At 42.3% G+C, this 18,917-nt stretch overlaps 1 protein-coding gene across 6 annotated transcripts in view; it reads right to left on the bottom strand.

Annotated features, from left to right (window-relative positions):
* TTC13 (tetratricopeptide repeat domain 13) overlaps positions 1 to 18,917 on the bottom strand; it is a 79,556-nt gene that overhangs the window by 9,952 nt on the left and 50,687 nt on the right. For all 6 annotated transcript variants that reach the window (XM_023240418.2, XM_023240419.2, XM_023240420.2 and 3 more), the window contains 6 exons: positions 17,377 to 17,533; positions 12,888 to 13,018; positions 11,988 to 12,120; positions 11,060 to 11,152; positions 9,673 to 9,756; positions 8,524 to 8,608 (listed from right to left, as the gene is read on the bottom strand). In XM_023240418.2, the coding sequence (XP_023096186.2) occupies positions 8,524 to 8,608; positions 9,673 to 9,756; positions 11,060 to 11,152; positions 11,988 to 12,120; positions 12,888 to 13,018; positions 17,377 to 17,533 (683 nt within the window). The remainder of the gene's footprint in view (positions 1 to 8,523; positions 8,609 to 9,672; positions 9,757 to 11,059; positions 11,153 to 11,987; positions 12,121 to 12,887; positions 13,019 to 17,376; positions 17,534 to 18,917) is intronic.

Below are 18,917 nucleotides of genomic sequence, written 5' to 3'. Positions count from 1 at the left end.
AGTCGGTCGCTTAACCGACTGAGGCACCCAGGCACCCTAACGTTTATTTTGAGAAAGACAGTGTGTGTGTGCATTTGAGCAGGGCAGGACAGAGAAAGAGAGGGAGAGAGAGAATCCCAAGCAGACTCCACGCTCAGTGCAGAGCCAGATGTGGGGCTCGATCTCACAAATCACGAGATCAAGACCTGAGCCAAAATCAAGAGTCGGACACTTAACCCACTGAGCCACCCAGGCGCCCCAAGAAAGGGCTTTTAGGGGAAGAAATGCATTAACACTTACTACACGCTAATTTCTCATCTGATGTTTACAACATACCAGTAAGACAGGTATGTTTTCTGGCATAGTCTCAATCCTGCAGAGGAGGAAACCAGCTGGGAGGGGAGGGCCCGGCAGGAGTTACTGAGCCGGGAGTGGCAGCGGCCTCCAGACCACATTATATGCTGATAAGCTGCCTCAAGGGGAGCTGAGGTAGCCAGTGACCCTGAACAACGTGATGGGCAGCTGACTGATAACATAAAAGCTGGATTAACACACATTTTGTATGTTGTATGGATCCTGTATTCTTACAATAAAGTAAGCTAGAAAAAGGAAAATCCCAAGGAAGATACAGTTACAGCACTGTGCCGCCTTTAGAGATAAAAAATCCACATAAGTGGTCTCACGCAGGTCAAACCCATGTTGTTCAACGGTCAATTGTACTTCAACTTGGTTTGTCACTGAAAGCAGGTTTCAGTGGAAGCTGTCGTAACATCGCATCGCACCAAGCACTGGAGAACCAAAGGTGTTTTATATACTTCCATGCGTGCCCTTAAAAATATCAATATGCCCACAGTCCCGGGTGAAAGCTGGGTGTCCAGGGCTGCGACGGAATGGTCACTTCTGGACCACGGTCAGACAGGCGGGGACCTCACACCGGGCGGGCGCCCGGCCTCTCGGCGGCACCCTGAGTAAATTGCAGGCTTGGAGTCCACTATGCTTTTCTTTTTAAACAAACATAGAATATAAACTTAAAATCCCCCTAAGCTGCTTTGGTATTCTTCCCAAAAGAGTAAGTTTAAAAGCCTAAAGTACCAACAAGAGGGAGATTAAAAACGAAGACATGCGCCAGCTTTCTTTCTGTACAGGACGTCCCAGCGGCCCTCAGTGGAGCGGTTCTGCCCTCTGGGGGGCATCTGGGGAATTCATGGGAGAGTCTGGTGGCTACAGCGTGGGGGTGGCGGGGAGGCTACCACCGGAACTTAGCAGGTGGGGCTGAAAACACTAGATGTCCCGGGGGGTGGGGGTCAGGGAACAGTCACGCGTTATGCATGACTGCCAATGCCCCACTGGACTGCCACGTAGATGACAAACTTATTTACAATTTAATAATTCCTGGGGCGCTTGGGTGGCTCAGTCCGTTAAGCGTCTGTCTTCGGCTCAGGTCATGATCTCCAGGTCTGTGAGTTCGAGCCCTGCATTGGGCTCTGTGCTGACAGCTCAGGGCCTGGAGCCTGCTTCCGATTCTGTGTCTCCCTCTGCCCCTCCCCTACTCGCACGCGCACGCACACACACATACACACACTGTCTGTCTGTCTGTCTCTCTCTCAAAAATAAAATAAACATTAAAAACATTTAAAATAATATTTTAATAGTTACTTGGGCCTAGAACCAGACTCCATTTCACACTTAGACACTGAATATTTGTTAACATAGTTTTAATCCACGCTGAATTTTCCATGAAGGCAAATAGCACATCCAACTGGGGAAACAGGATATTAGGCACTGTTTGGAAGTTTACCATTTCAGAAAACGCTGTCACCAGCAGCTCGTGATACCAGAGTCAGCAAATCACATTGATGTGGGGCTGCGTTTGTAGCTGCCCTGTTCACCCCCCCTTTTTCCGCAGGTGTAGTAAGCAACCAGCTACTTCTTTCTGGCTTCTGTGAAGACGTGCCTGAATCCAACATCCTAACACAGACACTATTCTATTACAAATGATTTACCATTTAGACCTCCTTTATGGCACTACGTTGGCCTTTTAAAGAATCATTTTGCGTAGGTGTGATATATTCTCTATGAATTTCATTTGGATGCAGTGAAGAAGGCGTCTGATACTAGAGTAGCTTTTTTTTTTTAAGTTTATTTTGAGAGAGAGAGAGAGAGAGAGAGGGAGAGAGAGAGGGGGGGAGAGAGGGAATCCCAAGCAGGCTCCAAGCTCTTCAGTGAGGACAGAGCTTGATGTGGGGCTTGATCCCACAAACTGCGTGGTCATGACCTGAGATGAAATCAAGAGTCGGGCGCTTAAGCAATTGAGCCACCCAGGCACCCCAATACTAGAGTAGCTTTGAGAAGGTTGGGAACCACTGCGTCAGTGCATCAAGCCCTTGCAATAACCCCTGCAACAGGCCTGGACAGAATCAGTGCTCTTAGCAGATAAGAGCCTGGGACTTAGACAGTGGAAGAGGTGAATGTGGACCCTGGTGTGCAGAGTATTAGCTCACTGCTTTGTTCATGACCTGATCTTTCCTGCTCTCATTCCTCAGAAATGGGTAAGATCAGAGGGCACCTGGGCGGCTCGGTCGGTTGAGCATCTAACTTCAGCTCAGGTCATGATATCATGGTTGGTGGGTTTGAGCCCCGTGTCGGGCTCTGTGCTGTCAGGATGGAGCCTGCTTGGAATCCTCTGTCCCCCTCCTTCACTGCCCCTCCCCTATCATGCTCTCTCTCACAAAAATAAATAAACATTTTAAAAAAAGAAAGAAAGAAATGGAGGGACGCCTGGGTGGTTTAGTTGGTAGAGCACCCGACTCTTGGTTCCGGCTCAGGCCATCTCACGGTTCCTGAGTTCGAGCCCCACATAGGGCTCCACGCTGGCGGTGCGGAGCCTGCTTGGGATTCTCTCTCTCCCTCTCTCTCTTCCCCTCCCCCACGCGCGCTGTCTCTCTCTCAAAATAACCTAATAAACTTAAAAAAAAAAAAAGAAAGAAATGGATAAGTTCTGGTTCTTCATGTCAATTTCTTAAATTTCATCTGATGTACATCAAACCTCTCTACTATAGCTACAAGGAGAACACTGACTCACGTTTTACATTAAAGTTCAAACCATTAATTGAAAAAAAAAATATCCACCTTCTGTTGCCAAATTGTTGAGTAGTTATAATCTGGGGTAGAGGCAATGTTTGTAAAATTGTAACTTCTTAATAGATTATACTTTTAAACAACGATTTCTGTCCCTGTAAATATACTTCATCTTGAATTGCAATATTTCTGATAGTGACATGCTACACTCACATTCTCTTTTCATTAGCATTTGCCTGGTACGCCTTTCTCCCTGTAAACAGCATATAGCTGGGCTTTAAAAAACCAGTCTGAAATCCTCAGTCTTTCACTGAGGGGATCAATTATTAACACCACGTTGACTTGTCACTGTCATTACCTACATTTCCTACCCCACCCTACTTTTTTATCCCCCTCTTTTTCTAAGCTTTGAGTTGAATTGACATTGTTTTCTTTATGCCGTTCTCCTGCCTTCTATAGGTCTAGATGGTGATACGTCGCATTTCTGTTGTTTCAGTGTTTGCCTTTAAACTTTTAGTATAGATATTTTAAACACGCATTTTTCTGTCAATATCATGGGTCAGTGATTATACTGTCTCACTGAAAAAACACATACCTTAGTAACAACAGTTTTACTTCCTTTCTCTACTTTTTCTAACCTCTAATGCTGACATTATCCAGTATTTTAATTCCAGACATACATATTTTTAAACATCAGGTGTTAACAATTCATTTCATTGGTTTATTTGTTCACCACGATTTCTTACATCTCATGTTTTCTTCTCTCTTGGGCTTATTTGATGAGAGTATATATGCCCTTCAATCATTTTGACAAAGAAAATCTACACTTGGTGAAATTCCTAAATAACTGTATGTTTGAAACAGTTTTTATTTTACCCTCACACTTGAACGCTGGTAGAGTAGGTTCAAATAAATTTCCCTTCGTTGTCTTCTAGAATCCACTACTGCTGCTGGAAGGAAGTTGGGCATCAGTGAAATTCTCCTTCCTTAGTTTTTCTTTCTTTCTTTCTTTCTTTCTTTCTTTCTTTCTTTCTTTCTTTCTTTCTTTCTTTCTTTCTTTCTTTCTTTTTCTTTCTTTTCTGGAAGCTTGAAGATGTTCTTTTTACTCTTTGTGTGTTAAAATAAATATGTAACATAAAATTTGCCACTTTAACCATTTGTGAATGTATAGATCAATGGCATTAAGAACGTTCAGACCTCATCAAGATAAAAAGTGTCTGCACAGTGAAGGAAACAATCAGCAAAACTAAAAGGCAACCAACGGAATAGGAGAAGATATTTGCAAATGACCTATCAGATAAAGGGCTAGTATCCAAAATCTTAAAGACGTTATCAAACTCAACACCGAAAAAACAAATCATCCAGTGAAGAAATGGGCAAAGGACATGAATAGACACTTTTCCAAAGAAGACATCCAGATGGCTAACAGACACATGAAAAAAATGCTCAACGTCACTCAGCATCAGGGAAATACAAATCAAGACCACAATGAGATAGCACCTCACACCTGTCAGAATGGCTAACATTAACAACTCAGGCAACATCAGATGTTGGCCAGGATGCAGAGGAGGAGGAACCCTTTTGCACTGCTGGTGGGAATGCAAACTGGTGCAGCCTCTCTGGAAAACAGTATGGAGGCTCCTCAAAAAATTAAAAATAGAACTACCCTACGACCCAGCAATTGCACTACTAGTGGAATATTACTTGGTGATCAAAAAGAATGAAATCCTGCCATTTGCAACAATGTGAATGGAACTAGAGTGTGTTATGCTAAGTGAAATTGGTCAGAGAAAGACAAATATCATATGACTTCACCCATAAGGGGAATTTAAGATGAACATGAGGGAAGGGAAACAAAAATAATATAAAAACAGAGAAGGAGACAAATCATAAGAGACTTCTAAATACAGAGAACAAACTGAGGGTTGCTGGAGGGGTGCTGGGTGGTGGGGATGGGCTAACTGGGTGATGGGCATTAAGGAGGGCACTTGTGATAAGCGCTGGGTGTTATATGTAAGGGATGAACAACTAAATTCTATTCCTGAAATCATTATTACACTATATGTTAACTTGGATTTAAATAAAATAATAGCAGTAAAAGGAAAAGTTCGCATTGTTTGCAACCATCACCACTAACCTTCCACAGAACTTTTTGCATCATCCCAAATAGAAGCTCTGTCTCCCTCCCCAACCCCTGGCAACCATCTTTCTACTTTCTGTCTCTATGAATTTGACTCCTCTGGACACCTCATATAAGTGGAATCGTAGGGTATTTGTCCTTTTGTGACTGGTTTATTTCACTCTGCCTAATGTCCTCAAGCTTCATCCATGCTGTAGCCTGTGTCAGAATTCCCTTCCTTCTTCAGGCGAATAATACCCCATCGTATGGCCATGCCACATACTATTTATCCATTCATCCATTAATGGCCCCTTGGGTTGCTTCTGTCTCTTGGCTACTGTGAATAATACTGCCATGAACATGGGTGTACAAATATCCGAGTCCCTGCTTTCAATTCGTTTGAATATACACCTAGAAGGGGAGTTTTTGGATCTTATCATAATTCTATGTCTAATTTTTTACCTTTATTTATTATTATTATTGTTATTATTATTATTATTTTGAGAAAGGAGTAAGAGGGAGGGGCAGGGAGAAAGGAAGAGAGAGAGAGAGGGAATTCTAAGCAGGCTCCACATTCAGCACAAAGATCATGACTGGAGCCGAAATCAAGAATTTGTAGGCTCCCCTCTACATCTAATTTTTTTGAGGAACTCTCTTTAATCTTGAAGTCCCCAAATTTTATCAGAATGTGTCTAGGTGTCAATATTGAGCATCATGCTGAACATCTAGGAGGCCCTGCATTGATCTTTTCAACTCTCCACAAGCTTTCCTTCTATTATTTTGTTGACTAACCGCTCTGTTTCTTTATCTTTCTTCTCTCCTTTCTGATCTCTATCAGATCTTTTCTTAATCTTCTGCATTCATCATCTCTCATATTTTATACTTCTTTGTCCTTGTATGCTATATTCTGGGAGAATTTATTGATTGGATTTTCCAGCTCACATGTATTTGATATTCAACTGTCTTTAATCTACTAGTCTTATCTAACGGAGATTTTTTTTTTTTAATCATGAGTATTCTATTTCCTTTTTATTGCTACTATCTGTCTACCTATCTACCTATCATACGATACTGGCTCGAATCTCTCAGGAAAATTAATTTATGTATGTTTCATTGAGCTAAAATTTATATACAATGAACTTCACATGTATAATTTGGTGCATTTTGACAAATATATACACCCATGTATCCACTATTCCAGTCAAGATATAGTGTAGTTTCATCATTCTGGAAAGTCTTCTCCTACCCCTTTCAGGTAAACCTCACTCCTCAGAAGCCATCACTGTTCTGCTGTCTCTCTAGATCAGTCGAACTTCTTACAAATGGAATCATACTCTTCCGTATGCGACTTCCTTTGCCCCACATAATGTTTCTAAAGTTCCCCCCGCTGCTGTGTGTTAGCACTACCCTTTCTCCGTATTATTATTGAGTAGTGTGTTCCATCTCTGGCCTCCTCTGAGGAATGACGACTGACCTTCATAAGGCGTCCCAATCTGGAAGACAGCCTCTGGACAAGGAAAGCTGAGGACTGGCACACAAACCTTGGGCCATATGCAAAACTAAAGTAGCGGCTTCTCTGACACCACTGACTTTCGTGTCCTCCAATTTTCTTTTGGTTCTTTTTATAGTTTCCATTCTCCTGCTCAGGTTCTTCATCATTGTGCTCATGTTTTCCTTTAAGTCCTCGAACATGTTAATGAAACAAAGACTTTAAAAGAGTTCATTGCACCTTCTGGATCTCCTGGGGTCTGTTCCTGTTAACTGGTTTTGGTTTCTTGGTTATGGGTCACGTTCTCCTGCTTCTTCCTTTGCCTAATAATTAAGAAGTCTAGACTATGTTTCCTTCCTTTCAAGGGTGTTGAGTTTTGTTTTGGCAGGCAATCCAATCACGAGCAGATCCATTTAATCCTCTTAGGCTTGGTTTTCTGTTAGGGTGATCTATTCAGAAAGTGTCCTTCGGGGCGCCTGGGTGGCTCAGTCGGTTAAGCGTCCAGCCTGGCTCTGGTCATAATTTCACGGTTGGTGGGTTCGAGCTCTGCATAGGGGTTTGTGCTGACAGCTCAGAGCCTGGAGCCTGCTTCAGATTCTGTATCTCCCTCTCTCTCTGCCCCTCCCCTGCTCGCACTCTCTCTCTCTCTCAGGAAATGAACATAAAAAAAGAAAGAGAAAAAGAAATTGTCCTTTGTCCTAGAATGCGGACCTCATTCTAGGTGGTCTTATACCTACGGTGTGTCCTTTCTGGGGTTGTGAGTAAATGCCCAGGGTGCTCCCAGGATCCCTCCATTCTGGCAAGGTCACAACTCCAATGTCTCTCAGTGGTGTAAAACTGAGGCTACCTCCCTTCAGCTCTCACACCCTGGTATAAAACCGCTCATACCTCCGTTCAGCCCTCACGCCCATAGCGGCCACTGTCTGCAGGGCCTCTGGGTCTCACTGAGCGAGCAGAGCCCAGCTCTCAGCCAAGCGTGACAAGGAACGCCCGTGCTGACCTCTGGGGACTTCTCACCTTGAGCCGCTCTCTCCTCTTCTGTACTCTGCCCTGTAAACTCCAGCCACTTCGGCAGACCCCAACTCCAATCTCTGCCTCCTTAGCTCAGCAAGACCACCAAACTCTGTTTAGGCTCCACATACACAGTGGTTTAGTAAATAATCCCAGGTAGAAGGCTGGGGTGAACACGGGGCTCACAGAAAGTGTTTCCCTTTCCTCAAAAATCACAGTCTTGTAATTGCCAACCCCTGAAAACAGGTGCCTTGTATTTTGTGGAGTTTTATAACTGTTATAGTATGGAAAGGCAGTCAACTATCAAGTACTCCACTGTGGCCAGAAGCAGAATTCAACGGTATATACTTTTAAGTTTCCTTCTGTTTCCTGTATCAACTGCTTCCTCACAGCTTTGCTTTTATGTTTGAGACTGATGCCTGTGTTTTATGTGATTTGGGTTATTATTCAGAGGGTGTTTCCGTTAGTGTTTTCAGAATGCTTATAATTTTATTATTATTATCTTTTAACGTTTATTTATTTTTGAGAGAAAGAGATAGAGCGTGAGGAGAGGGGCAGAGAGAGAGGGAGACACAGAATCCAAAGCAGGCTCCAGGCTCTGAGCTGTCAGCACAGAGCCCGATGCGGCGCTTGAACTTACGAGCGGTGAGACCATGACCTGAGCCGAAGTGGGACTCAGCCCCGACTGAGCCGCACAGGTGCCCCTCAGAATGCTTATAATTTTAAAGTGCTTCTAGCACACTATTAATACACATGCATTAAACGGTTACGAGCTCTTCTTTAAAAAGTACTCTAGTTATGTTTTTTTCCCTAAAAACACCTACCAGGATTCTGATGATAAACTTACCTTCATAATTGGCAGGAGATCTTCTACTTTGTGCACCTTTTCCAGAGCCTCTCTGACTTCCAACAATCCTTTAGGATTATTAGCTCTTAAAGAGAGAAAAAGAGACAGAGACAGAGGCAGATGGCAAGTAAAATTAATACAGAAATGTAATATACAATTCTATTACTTGCTATTACCTTAAGCTTTAATGAATCAACCTCAATTATGAGTAGCTTCATAGTCAAAATGGTGGGCCCAAACAAAAGTTTCTGAATATGGGGATGGTTTAATCCTAATGAATTTGGGGCCGTAGATGACAATTAAGAAAACAGATAGAAGCCCATCTAGAAGGTGAAACGGAGAAACAGAACAGATTGCTGACCACTGGTCGTATATACATGCACGGGTCTCTGGTCATAATTTGGTGATGACGCCTTGATTCTCATAGACCAATTTTGAAATTAGAAGTGAATTTTTTTTTCCTTTCTACAGTTGCTCAAACGGAAATATCCTGCTAGGTTTTTGTGCCACTTTTATATTTACTTGGTGATAACTATCCATTCAGAATTCTTTTTTCCCCATGTTCTGTTCACTGTGGGTTCACTATATGGCCTTTCAGGTGACAGAGAATGAATATTATGGCTGAAACCCCTAATAAAGAAATTCAAAGAAACGTCTTGCTTTTCAGAGAAAGAGATGAGAAAAGTCACAGTATCGTAAGATTAAAACATTTCATGGATTCTGTACAGCTGTTAAAAGAAGGCTGGTAAGGGGTGCCTGGGTGGCTCAGTCGGTTAAGCGTCCGACTTCAGCTCAGGTCACGATCTCGCGGTCCGGGAGTTTGAGCCCCGCGTCGGGCTCTGGGCTGATGGCTCAGAGCCTGGAGCCTGCTTCCGATTCTGTGTCTCCCTCTCTCTCTGCCCCTCCCCCGTTCATGCTGTGTCTCTCTCTGTCTCAAAAATAAATAAACGTTAAAAAAAAATTAAAAAAAAAAAAAAAGAAGGCTGGTAAGTCATTACTGAAAGGCTTTACAACTCCAAACACTGTGTCAACATTTGATAGACTTTGTTTAGTCAGTCAATAGGCTTAGTTTTCAAGTTTCACAGATACAACTACTGCAAACTCTACCAAAGCTGGCGATTACCGTGAAAAAGAAAATTGAAGGATTACCCGTGATAAACAAGAATCCTATCTTTAATAAAATGAAGAATTTTCTCAAAATATTCCAGGTATCTCATGTTGATCACCTGGCCCCTGAAAGAAAAAAAAAAAAAAATTAAGAATCGTTTTAGAAAGGACTGTATCGGAAACAACATCTAACTTCCAAGTGAATTCAAGAGAACGGTAAGAGAGCTGTGAGAATAATGTAGCAAAACAGTCTGTGCTTATTTGCACCCGGTGCATGGAAGAAGCAAAGAACTGTCTTGGCAGGATTGCCCGTCAGCTCTTGCAGCTTTTCCTGGTAGGAGAGGCACCGAACTCAGGCCCGGAGATGCCAAAATGAGGAGAAAAATCCTCAAGTGCTTCTACGACGTTCAGCCTTTTTATGCCAATTTCCTTCATCAATCCCTGGGCTTTTTCTCCTCTTCTTTGGTTCTCCTGGTAGTTCTCCTGTGGTCCAGCTCACACACAGGCTTCATCTCCTCTGCCCACTCTAAATATTATTTTACTCAGGGCACCTGGGTGGCTCAGTCGGTTAAGTGTCCGACTTCAGCTCAGGTCACGAACTCGTGGTTCATGGGTTCGGGCCGGGCGTCGGGCTCTGGGCTGACGGCTAGGAGCCTGGAGCCTGCTTCGGATTCCGGGTCTCCCTCTCTTTCTCTGCCCCTCCCCTGCTAGCGCTCTGTCTCTCTTTCTCTCAAAAATAATAAATAAATTTTACTCACATTTCTGTCCCCGCCTCCTAGTTTTCAAACTCTCTCCCAGAACTTCATGTACAGCCGACATACTGATGGACACATCCGACCGGCATGCGCGTGTACAACGTGTTACACACCCAACCGCTCCCTGGGCATTGCTCCCCAGATTCCCTACAGACATCTCAAACCTCAGGTTCGTAACCGTGCACAGGAAGTCACTCCCGTACCCTGCACTTCCCCCCAGCGCCAGCCCCCAAATGTGGCCATCTCCTTTCTGTCCTATTGTCACCTGGCCTATCGGAAGGACCTCGCACCTGAGCCAGAGAGGGGACCGCCTCCCTGTGGGTCCCTACGCTCTCCTCCATTTCCAACCTGGCGCCGGTGCTCCTGATTCTGCACTCTCTCCTCCGTCCCTTCCGCTCCCCGTCCCTTGCACACTTGTTCACCTGAATTATCACACAGTCTCTTCCTAAGAGGAGAGACTGGAGAGGGAACATGGCACGCACTGCATTCTTCCTGCAGCTGGACTCACTCTAAGGAGTGCAGGCGGGACCCTGCAGGTACAGAACTAATCCGTGTGGGCCCTTTTCAAAAAGTCCCCGGGAGAGGATCAAGGGTCGTTCGTCCACGGTCTCCATGACCTGTCTATTTAGAACAAACTCCTGTGCAAACAGGAAAGATGCACAAAGGGTTCCTACCTGATTAAATTGATGTGGTTGTTAAAACCTCTGCTAAGACTTCGTGCTGGCATCTGATCTAACCACAGCACCGGCTGGTCCGGGTCAGCAATCCTGTAAACCAGAGCTTGTTAAAGATGGAGGCCTTATACAACCTAGAAATGTTCAAAAGCATTACCAATGAAACAGGATGAGTCTTTGCAAAGAGTGGGGAGAAAGCAAGTACTCGGCCCATTATCTAAAAGTATGCCACACCAACCTGCTAACTCCAAATAAATGTTCCAATTGGAGCCAGTAGGAAGTCAGTATAGGTTTACTAGAAGAGTAGTATTTTTCTCATGTCAATGAATATCAGTAGCTCCCCCCTAAGCCATAGCTGGTTAGCCAGGCACACACTTCAACTATCAAGGGACCAGTACACTACAGTTCATTCAAAGGTACACCCCAGATAATGCGTTCTTTCCAAGAGACAGCTTTTTCTAAAACACTTCGCTTAAAAATGTGCTTGGAAACTTGAGAGCAGTCAGTTCCTATATTTCGTAAATATCGGCCGAAGGCGTTTCAAAGAATAATGATGCCAGCAATTTCCGACAAACTGTAGAGAGGGAAAAGTAACTTACAAGGCATATTGTTAGTAATCAAAACAGAATTCGAAACCCGTCGACTGAGTGGGAGGGGCAGGCTCCCAGTAATGGAATGAATATGTCACGGGGGTGCAAGGTACAGCGTAAGGACCGCAGTCAGTCCTACTGTAACGGTGTTGCGTGGGGCAGACAGGAGCTACATCTGTGGTGAACACAGCACAATGTACAGATGTGCCTAGGCTCGTGTGATACCTCATGGCGGCTCCACTAGCCAAAGACACCTGTTACCCAGAGGAGCCTTCTATTATTTTACAATGATAACCCTTCTAGTTTATTTCCATTTAAACACGAGTTTAATTAGTTACCGTCTCCACTTTACTGCAATGTCAAACATGTCTCTCCACTGCATCAGCCGTGTTTTCCCATTCATTCGAACTTTCGAGTTGGTCCACGTACGCTGTACAGCTTGCATGACTTCCAACGCTGCCAAGCCCATGGCTGAAAGAAGGAAATATTGAGAAAACAAGGGTTTGTGAGTTCACTTCCGAGGGACTGATGTTCACCTACTCTGCAGAGTCTCGGTGATAACTTGAGTCACCGTATAAAAAAAGAATTGTAGGGTGCCTGGGTGGCTCAGTCGGTTAAGCGTCCGACTTCAGCTCAGGTCACGATCTCGCGGTCCGTGAGTTCGAGCCCCGCGTCGGGCTCTGGGCTGATGGCTCAGAGCCTGGAGCCTGCTTGATTCTGTGTCTCCCTCTCTCTCTGCCCCTCCCCCATTCATGCTCTGTCTCAAAAATAAATAAACTAAAAAAAAAAAAAAAGAAAGAATTGTACGTATTGGTAATTTAACAAGACCAGAGATACGCTACAATCGTGTCAGTCTTCATAAAACTAACATCTATCAGAGGAAATTAGAGGCACCCCCCCGAAGCTGTCTCCTCCCAGCTCTGCCTCCTAAAGAACTGGAGATTCAAATTCTCCCTCGCTCCCACACTAAGCAAACCGCTTCTGTGGACGAGTCGTCAGATCCACAGCCACAACTGAAGACCCATATTCTACATCAACAGGGTGGCGACAACACCAAGGCCACACGGGAAGCTCTCTTTCAGAATTCAGTGTGAATGAATCTCTACAGTTTTGTCCGGATCAAATGGGGATTTACGAGTTGGCACAAATGATTTTTTTTTTTTTTTACGCGCAACATGGTTTGACGATTCTTGCTCTTATGTCAGCAACCTGTCCGTTTTCGGATGGTTTCGGGATACCTCTGTGTATTCTCTTGTTTGGCAGGAAGCCAGGCGTTTCATACTGCATCAGGGATCCCAAACGATCAGCTACACAGATCAGCTCTTGTACCTCTGGCTTATAACCCTCAAAGTTCTGATGTAACACGTCTCTGGAAGGAACACGACATACGCGGTTAGGGACTTTACAACAGAGGTCTGCTAATCCAATTTTACCTGAAGAGCAGTCATTTCCTCCACTGGAGAACTGATCGAGAAATCTATGACCACAGGATCTTGACCCTAGTGCTTGGCACCCGATCTTACACAAATTAGAAGAATCTTTACGCGTGTATGCGCACAATTATTATCACACGCTTGTGAGTAACACTGGTAACTAGAGTGCAATTCAGAAGGCACTTCTGGCCATTATTTGCTTCATGAACTTCCCCAGGATACATAACCTGCATGGACTGACTTTATCAACAAGCAACCAAATCTCTGCCCTATGTCTCTCCCCCACCCCTGCCCCAGGTTGCATTAGACCAAGTATACCTGGGATGGCCTGGGGCCTATTAATCGTTTGGCTGCCTACCTGCCCGAAGTCTGCATAACAGAGTTTGCAATCTTAGGTTACAGGTTGTGTAGAGGCCCACAAGACCACCCTTGGGTCCCATAATCCGCTGGGAGGGCTCACAGGACTCCACAGTTGTACTCATGGCTGTGATTTAGCACAGCAGGACATAGGCACAATCCTCAAAGGGAAAAAGCTCAGGGGGCGAAGCGCAGAGGAAACCAGGCGCAAGCTTCCAAGGGTCCTGTCCCAGGGGAGACACTCAGGATTAAACCCCCCTCCCTGCTCTGTGAAATGCTAACCAGGAAGCTCATTAGATACTCAGTGCCCAGGGTTTTTTTATCAGACGCTGATCGTGTAAACAGCCTTTGCCTGGGAATTACTCAAATTCCAAATACCCAGCGGCAAAGCAAGTGTTTAACATAAATCATATTGTTTGTACAAGCAGCTTTGGCACACAGCGAGCCACTCCTATGAGTTCTGGGCATGATGGGAACCCTCCTGAAACCCACGTTCCCAGACGCCACCCAGGGGCCGGCCTTGCAAGCAGACTTTTCCAGGGACAGCAGTGCAGGCCTGCCTAGGTTGGTGCTTTTCTGCACATGGGTACTTCTCTAAAATGGGGTGGTAGAGAATATATAGAACTTCTTTGAGCAATCTCTTCTTTTTATTACTTTTGGTTAGATAATGGACTCACTGCTTCCACAAGTATTGGTATGTGGAGTTTTCATCTTTTTTTGTTTTTAAAGTATATTCAAATTTCCAGTGTGGATTTTATCTTTAATCTATATTTTAATATGTGTGCTTTTAAATTTCCAAGTAATGAAGATTTTACCATAGTCTACTGTGGCACCAGTTATTTGAAATGTATTTAAATATGAGTAAGTGGTCAGTCTTTATAAATGACCAAAGTGTACTTGAAAAGACTATGTATTCTTCGATTACTGGGTACACAATTCTATAGCAGAATAATAGGCCAAGTCTGTTAATCGTGACGTTCAGAAAGTCTAAATCTTTACTAGTTTTGTGTGTGTGTGTGACTGATCAAAAATTAGAATCTCTCATTAGGATACTGAATCTATTGATTTCTCTGTATATTTCTATCAATTTGTAAAGTTATTTTAGTAGGTATATATAAGTTTAAATTTACATCTTTCCTGGTGATTTGAACCTCTGTCCTTATGTAGTAACGATCTTTGTTCTCAGTAATTAAAAAAAAATTTAAATCCATTAACATAAACATGCCTACATCAGGAATCTTTTAGTGTTTCCCATGTAGAATTTTTTCCATCCCTTTACTTTCAATCTTTCTGTGTCCTTAAGCATTACATGTCTCTTGCAGAAAGCATTTAACTGGATTTTTAAAACAGTCAGGGGTGCCTGGGTGGCTCAGAGGTTAAGCGTCCAACTTGGGCTCAGGTCATGATCTCACAGTTCGTGGGTTTGAGCTCCTCATCGGGCTCTGTGCTGACAGCTCAGAGCCTGGAGCCTGCTTCAGATTCTGTGTCTCCCTCTCTCTCGGCCCCTCCCAGACTCACGCTCTGTCTCTCTCTCTCAAAAATATATTAACATTAAAAAAAAAATTCAAATCCAACTATGTCTGTCTTTTGACATTTAAAAATCCATTTATATTTATTGTCATTATTAATATACCTGGTTTATTTCAACCTATTCTTATTTTTTTCATTTGCCCTGCTTTTGTATGCTTCCTCTCTTTCCCCTCTTTTCTGGTTGATTGTAGACTTTATTTTTAATTTTTTTACTCGTCCACTAATATAGAAGCTATATACTTTGTTTCTAACTTTTAGTACTCATTCTAGTATTTTAAATATTTATGTATAACTTAAAGCTTCAACATAATATTTAACTCATATTCCTTTAGCATACTTAATTCTTACTGTCTCTCTCTCAACTTACTTGCTATTGTTCCCAGTATTTTATTTCTATCCATTTTATAAAGCCCCCAAACCAGGCATTATTTTATATAGACAATACTTATTTAGACTTACCAATTTGTCATGCTTACCATTTTCTTTTCTCATTATTCCTTTTTGTATCTCAAATTTTGCCTGTGGCCAACTACCTTTTTCTTTAATTACATTCCTTAAGAGATTTTTAATGAATGGCAGGTGATGGTTAGTTCAGTTTTTGATTATGGAATATATATTTATTTGGTCTATATTCATAAAAGATAGTTTTGCTGGGTAAAGAACTTTAGGTTGAAAGTTATTTTTTTTCTTGCAGCACTTTGAAGATAGTCTATTATCTTCTCACTGCCATTTTGATGTTGAGGGGTTTATAGTCAGTCCAATTATTGACCATAAGTAGGTGATAGGATTTTTCTGTTTAAAAAATTTTCTCCTTATGTGTTTTTCTATTACTCATGGTGTGTCTGGATATGGCTTTTTTTTGTCATTTATGCAACTTTTTAAAAAAATCTATGGATTTATATTTCCTTAGTTCTGGGAAATTGTTAGCTATTATTTCTTCAAAAACTGCCTCTCCTCCATTCTCTTCTCCCAAGATTTCAATTAGATATATGCTAGACATTCTTACATCTTCCACATCTTCTATCTCATGTTTTCTAACACCTGGACTCTCTGTGCCACAGTTTAGATTCATTCCTAATGCTCCACCTTCCAATTAAGCAAGTTTCTCTCACCTATGTCTAATTTGCTGTTAAGCTTACATACTGAATTCTTCATTTCAGTATTTTCTATTCTCAAAGCTTCCAATTTATTTTTAATCTGCCTGGTCATTTTTGATAATCTCTTATTTCTTGCTCATGTTTCTGATTTCTTCATAATTTCTCTCAACAATTTCATTTGGTGTTAGAGACTGTATTCAACAATTCCAATACTTGAAGCCCTTGAGAGTCTAAGTCTGGTGTTTGTTATTCCTGTTGATTTTGACATATGGTTTTGGTGATCTTGGTTTTTGACTCTCATTCTAATGATCTTAATCTGCGGGAATACTTGGACCCCAAATTGGCACTACTTTCTTTCCACGCAGGTTTGCATTTGCTCTTGTTGAGATCCTGTGAATATGGTCCCCCAATATGGGGCTGCTTTAGCTCCTTGAAAAAGTTTAGCAAGCCTATCTTGCTTAGACCTTAAGGCCTCCCATTGTAGTGGCTGTTACATGCCTTTACCTCCAGGACGCTTTTTGCTTTTCAAATGTGCTTATCATTCACCACTCTAGTTTGAATCTGCCACCAACAACGCCCCCCCTCCCCCCCCCCCCCCCGCTTGTCTTTCTTTTTACAGCATGAGGGGATCGATCTTTGCAGTTTTTTCTTAATTTTTAAGGCATTGCTAGACTCCCAGGAATTAATTTCTGTTCTAATTGTTTTTGTAATGGGATAGTCCTTTAGCCTGTATGTTTTGCCATAATGCAAGCAGTAGTTGACCAGCAGTGTAATTTCAAACTTCTGGCTTTAAGTAATTTGTTTCAAAAGTAACATGGTGGGGCGTCTGGGTGGCTCAGCAGGTTAAGCGTCTGACTTCAGCTCAGGTCATGATCTCACGGTTCGTGGGTTTGAGCCCCACGTCGGGCTCTCTGCTGACAGCTGGGAGCCTGGAGCCCGCTTCAGATTGTGTCTCCCTCTCTCTCTGCCCCCCCCCTGCTCATGCTCATGCTCATGCTCCGTCTCTCTCAAAAATAAAATAAAATTAAAAAAAACTAACATGGTAATAATAATGCATATCAAAAACTGCCAGTAAGTACATTTGAAGTTTGAAGATTGCATCAAATTAGCAGGGAAGGCCAGGCTAGCAGGAGAGATGATATCCAAAGGTAAGTTTCAAGGTGCCGTATAAAGTAAACTATTTGCAGACATATCAAATCCAAAAATAAATACTTGAGAGACGTGGGTAGAAAGCCGTTTACTGAGCAAGAGATATCATGATAAGCTTATAGTTCAGTCTTGAAAAAAGTCATTTTATTTAAAGCACTTACTTTATGTGGGGCTGTAACCCTGGCTGCTCTTCATAATCTTCTATGAGGAAAGGCAGATTTTTAGCCCAGTGGTCTTTAAAGCTTCCAGGCAGATCCACATCAATGTTATATTCCGTAAGGGGAGTATCGAGGTGTGCGTGAAGATACCGAGAATACTCTGCAGGTATGAGACGAGATCTGACACACCCACATCGGACACACGCCCCCAAATATCGCTCCAGAAGTATTTCTTCTTGCTGGCTGTCATACAACTGCTCTGTGACAAACTGTTAATTCCCAGAATCCTAAAGGGTGGCTCCAAATTTTAGTAAGTCGCTAACATCACATGATACAGGCAGGGTAACTCAAGTTACCAGGGTCAAATATAAGCCAGTCAATCAGGGTCCACTTTGGCTAAATTTTAATCATCCTTCCATGGACACCATCAAAGATCTCACTTTTTAGCTGCAGAGTCTGAGAATCCGAGTTCAGTGTCGGAGCCTGGTTTTCTGTCAACTGATATAAATCAACTGACCATGTACATGGTTTCATCAACTGACTGCCGCTTATCTCTACGGAAGCAGTGCAGAAAAAGACCAGAACATGGAGTGCCCCTCCTTCAGTCTACAGCTCCCACGTTCTACTAACCCGGGAAACAAGAGGAAATTGTAATTTACAGTGAGGAGCTATGCTGTCCAGTAGGCAGCCCCCAGCCACCTAGCTAGTGAACACTTAAAATGTGGCCAGTGTAACCGAGAAACTGTATTTTAAATGTTAATTTAATTACTCTAAACCTAAAAACTGATATTTGAGTCAATTATTAGAAAACTTGAGTCTATTTGGAACAACTCACATATATGAACCTACTTTTCAACTTTAAATTTTACAAAACAGTATGGAAACCAATTTGACAATAAATTTCATATATTAAAATAAATAAATAAATAAATAAATAAATAAATAAATAAATAAATAAATTTTACAAAACAGGACTTCAAATTAAGAATTTCCAACAAAAATTCGGGGTGCCTGGGTAGCTCAGCCAGTTAAGCATCAGACTCTCGACTTTGGCTCAGCTCATGATCTCATGGTTTCGTGAGTTCCAGCCCGACATCAAGCTCCATGCTGGCACTGAGGAGCATGCTTGGGATTCTCTCTCTCCCTCTCTCGCTGCCCCTCCCCACACTCTAAAAAACTGAAGAAAAAAAAGTTTTTGACAAAAAAAAAAGGTATTTGACAAAAGAACTTCCAATAAAAATTTAACATCCAATGTAAGTATAATGATGTAAGTACAAAGATGTGCTGTAAATATAAAATATACACATTTCAAAAACTTAGTAAAAAAAAAATAATGTAAAGTATCTAATGATACTAACAAATAGTGTTTTCATAATAATTACATGTTGAACTGATATTATGCACACACCGCATCAAATAAAATGTATTATAAAATGAATTCCACCTGTTTATTTTTATTTTTTTTAACGTGATTACTAAAAACTTAAAACTGCAGGGCTCATAAATTTTTACAGTTGGGCAGTAGTGGTATGAGAGGGTTTTTG

Source organism: Felis catus, chromosome D2, assembly GCF_018350175.1.
Source record: "Felis catus isolate Fca126 chromosome D2, F.catus_Fca126_mat1.0, whole genome shotgun sequence".
NCBI classification, from domain to species: domain Eukaryota; kingdom Metazoa; phylum Chordata; class Mammalia; order Carnivora; family Felidae; genus Felis; species Felis catus.
This window is presented reverse-complemented; position numbering and strand designations above follow the sequence as displayed.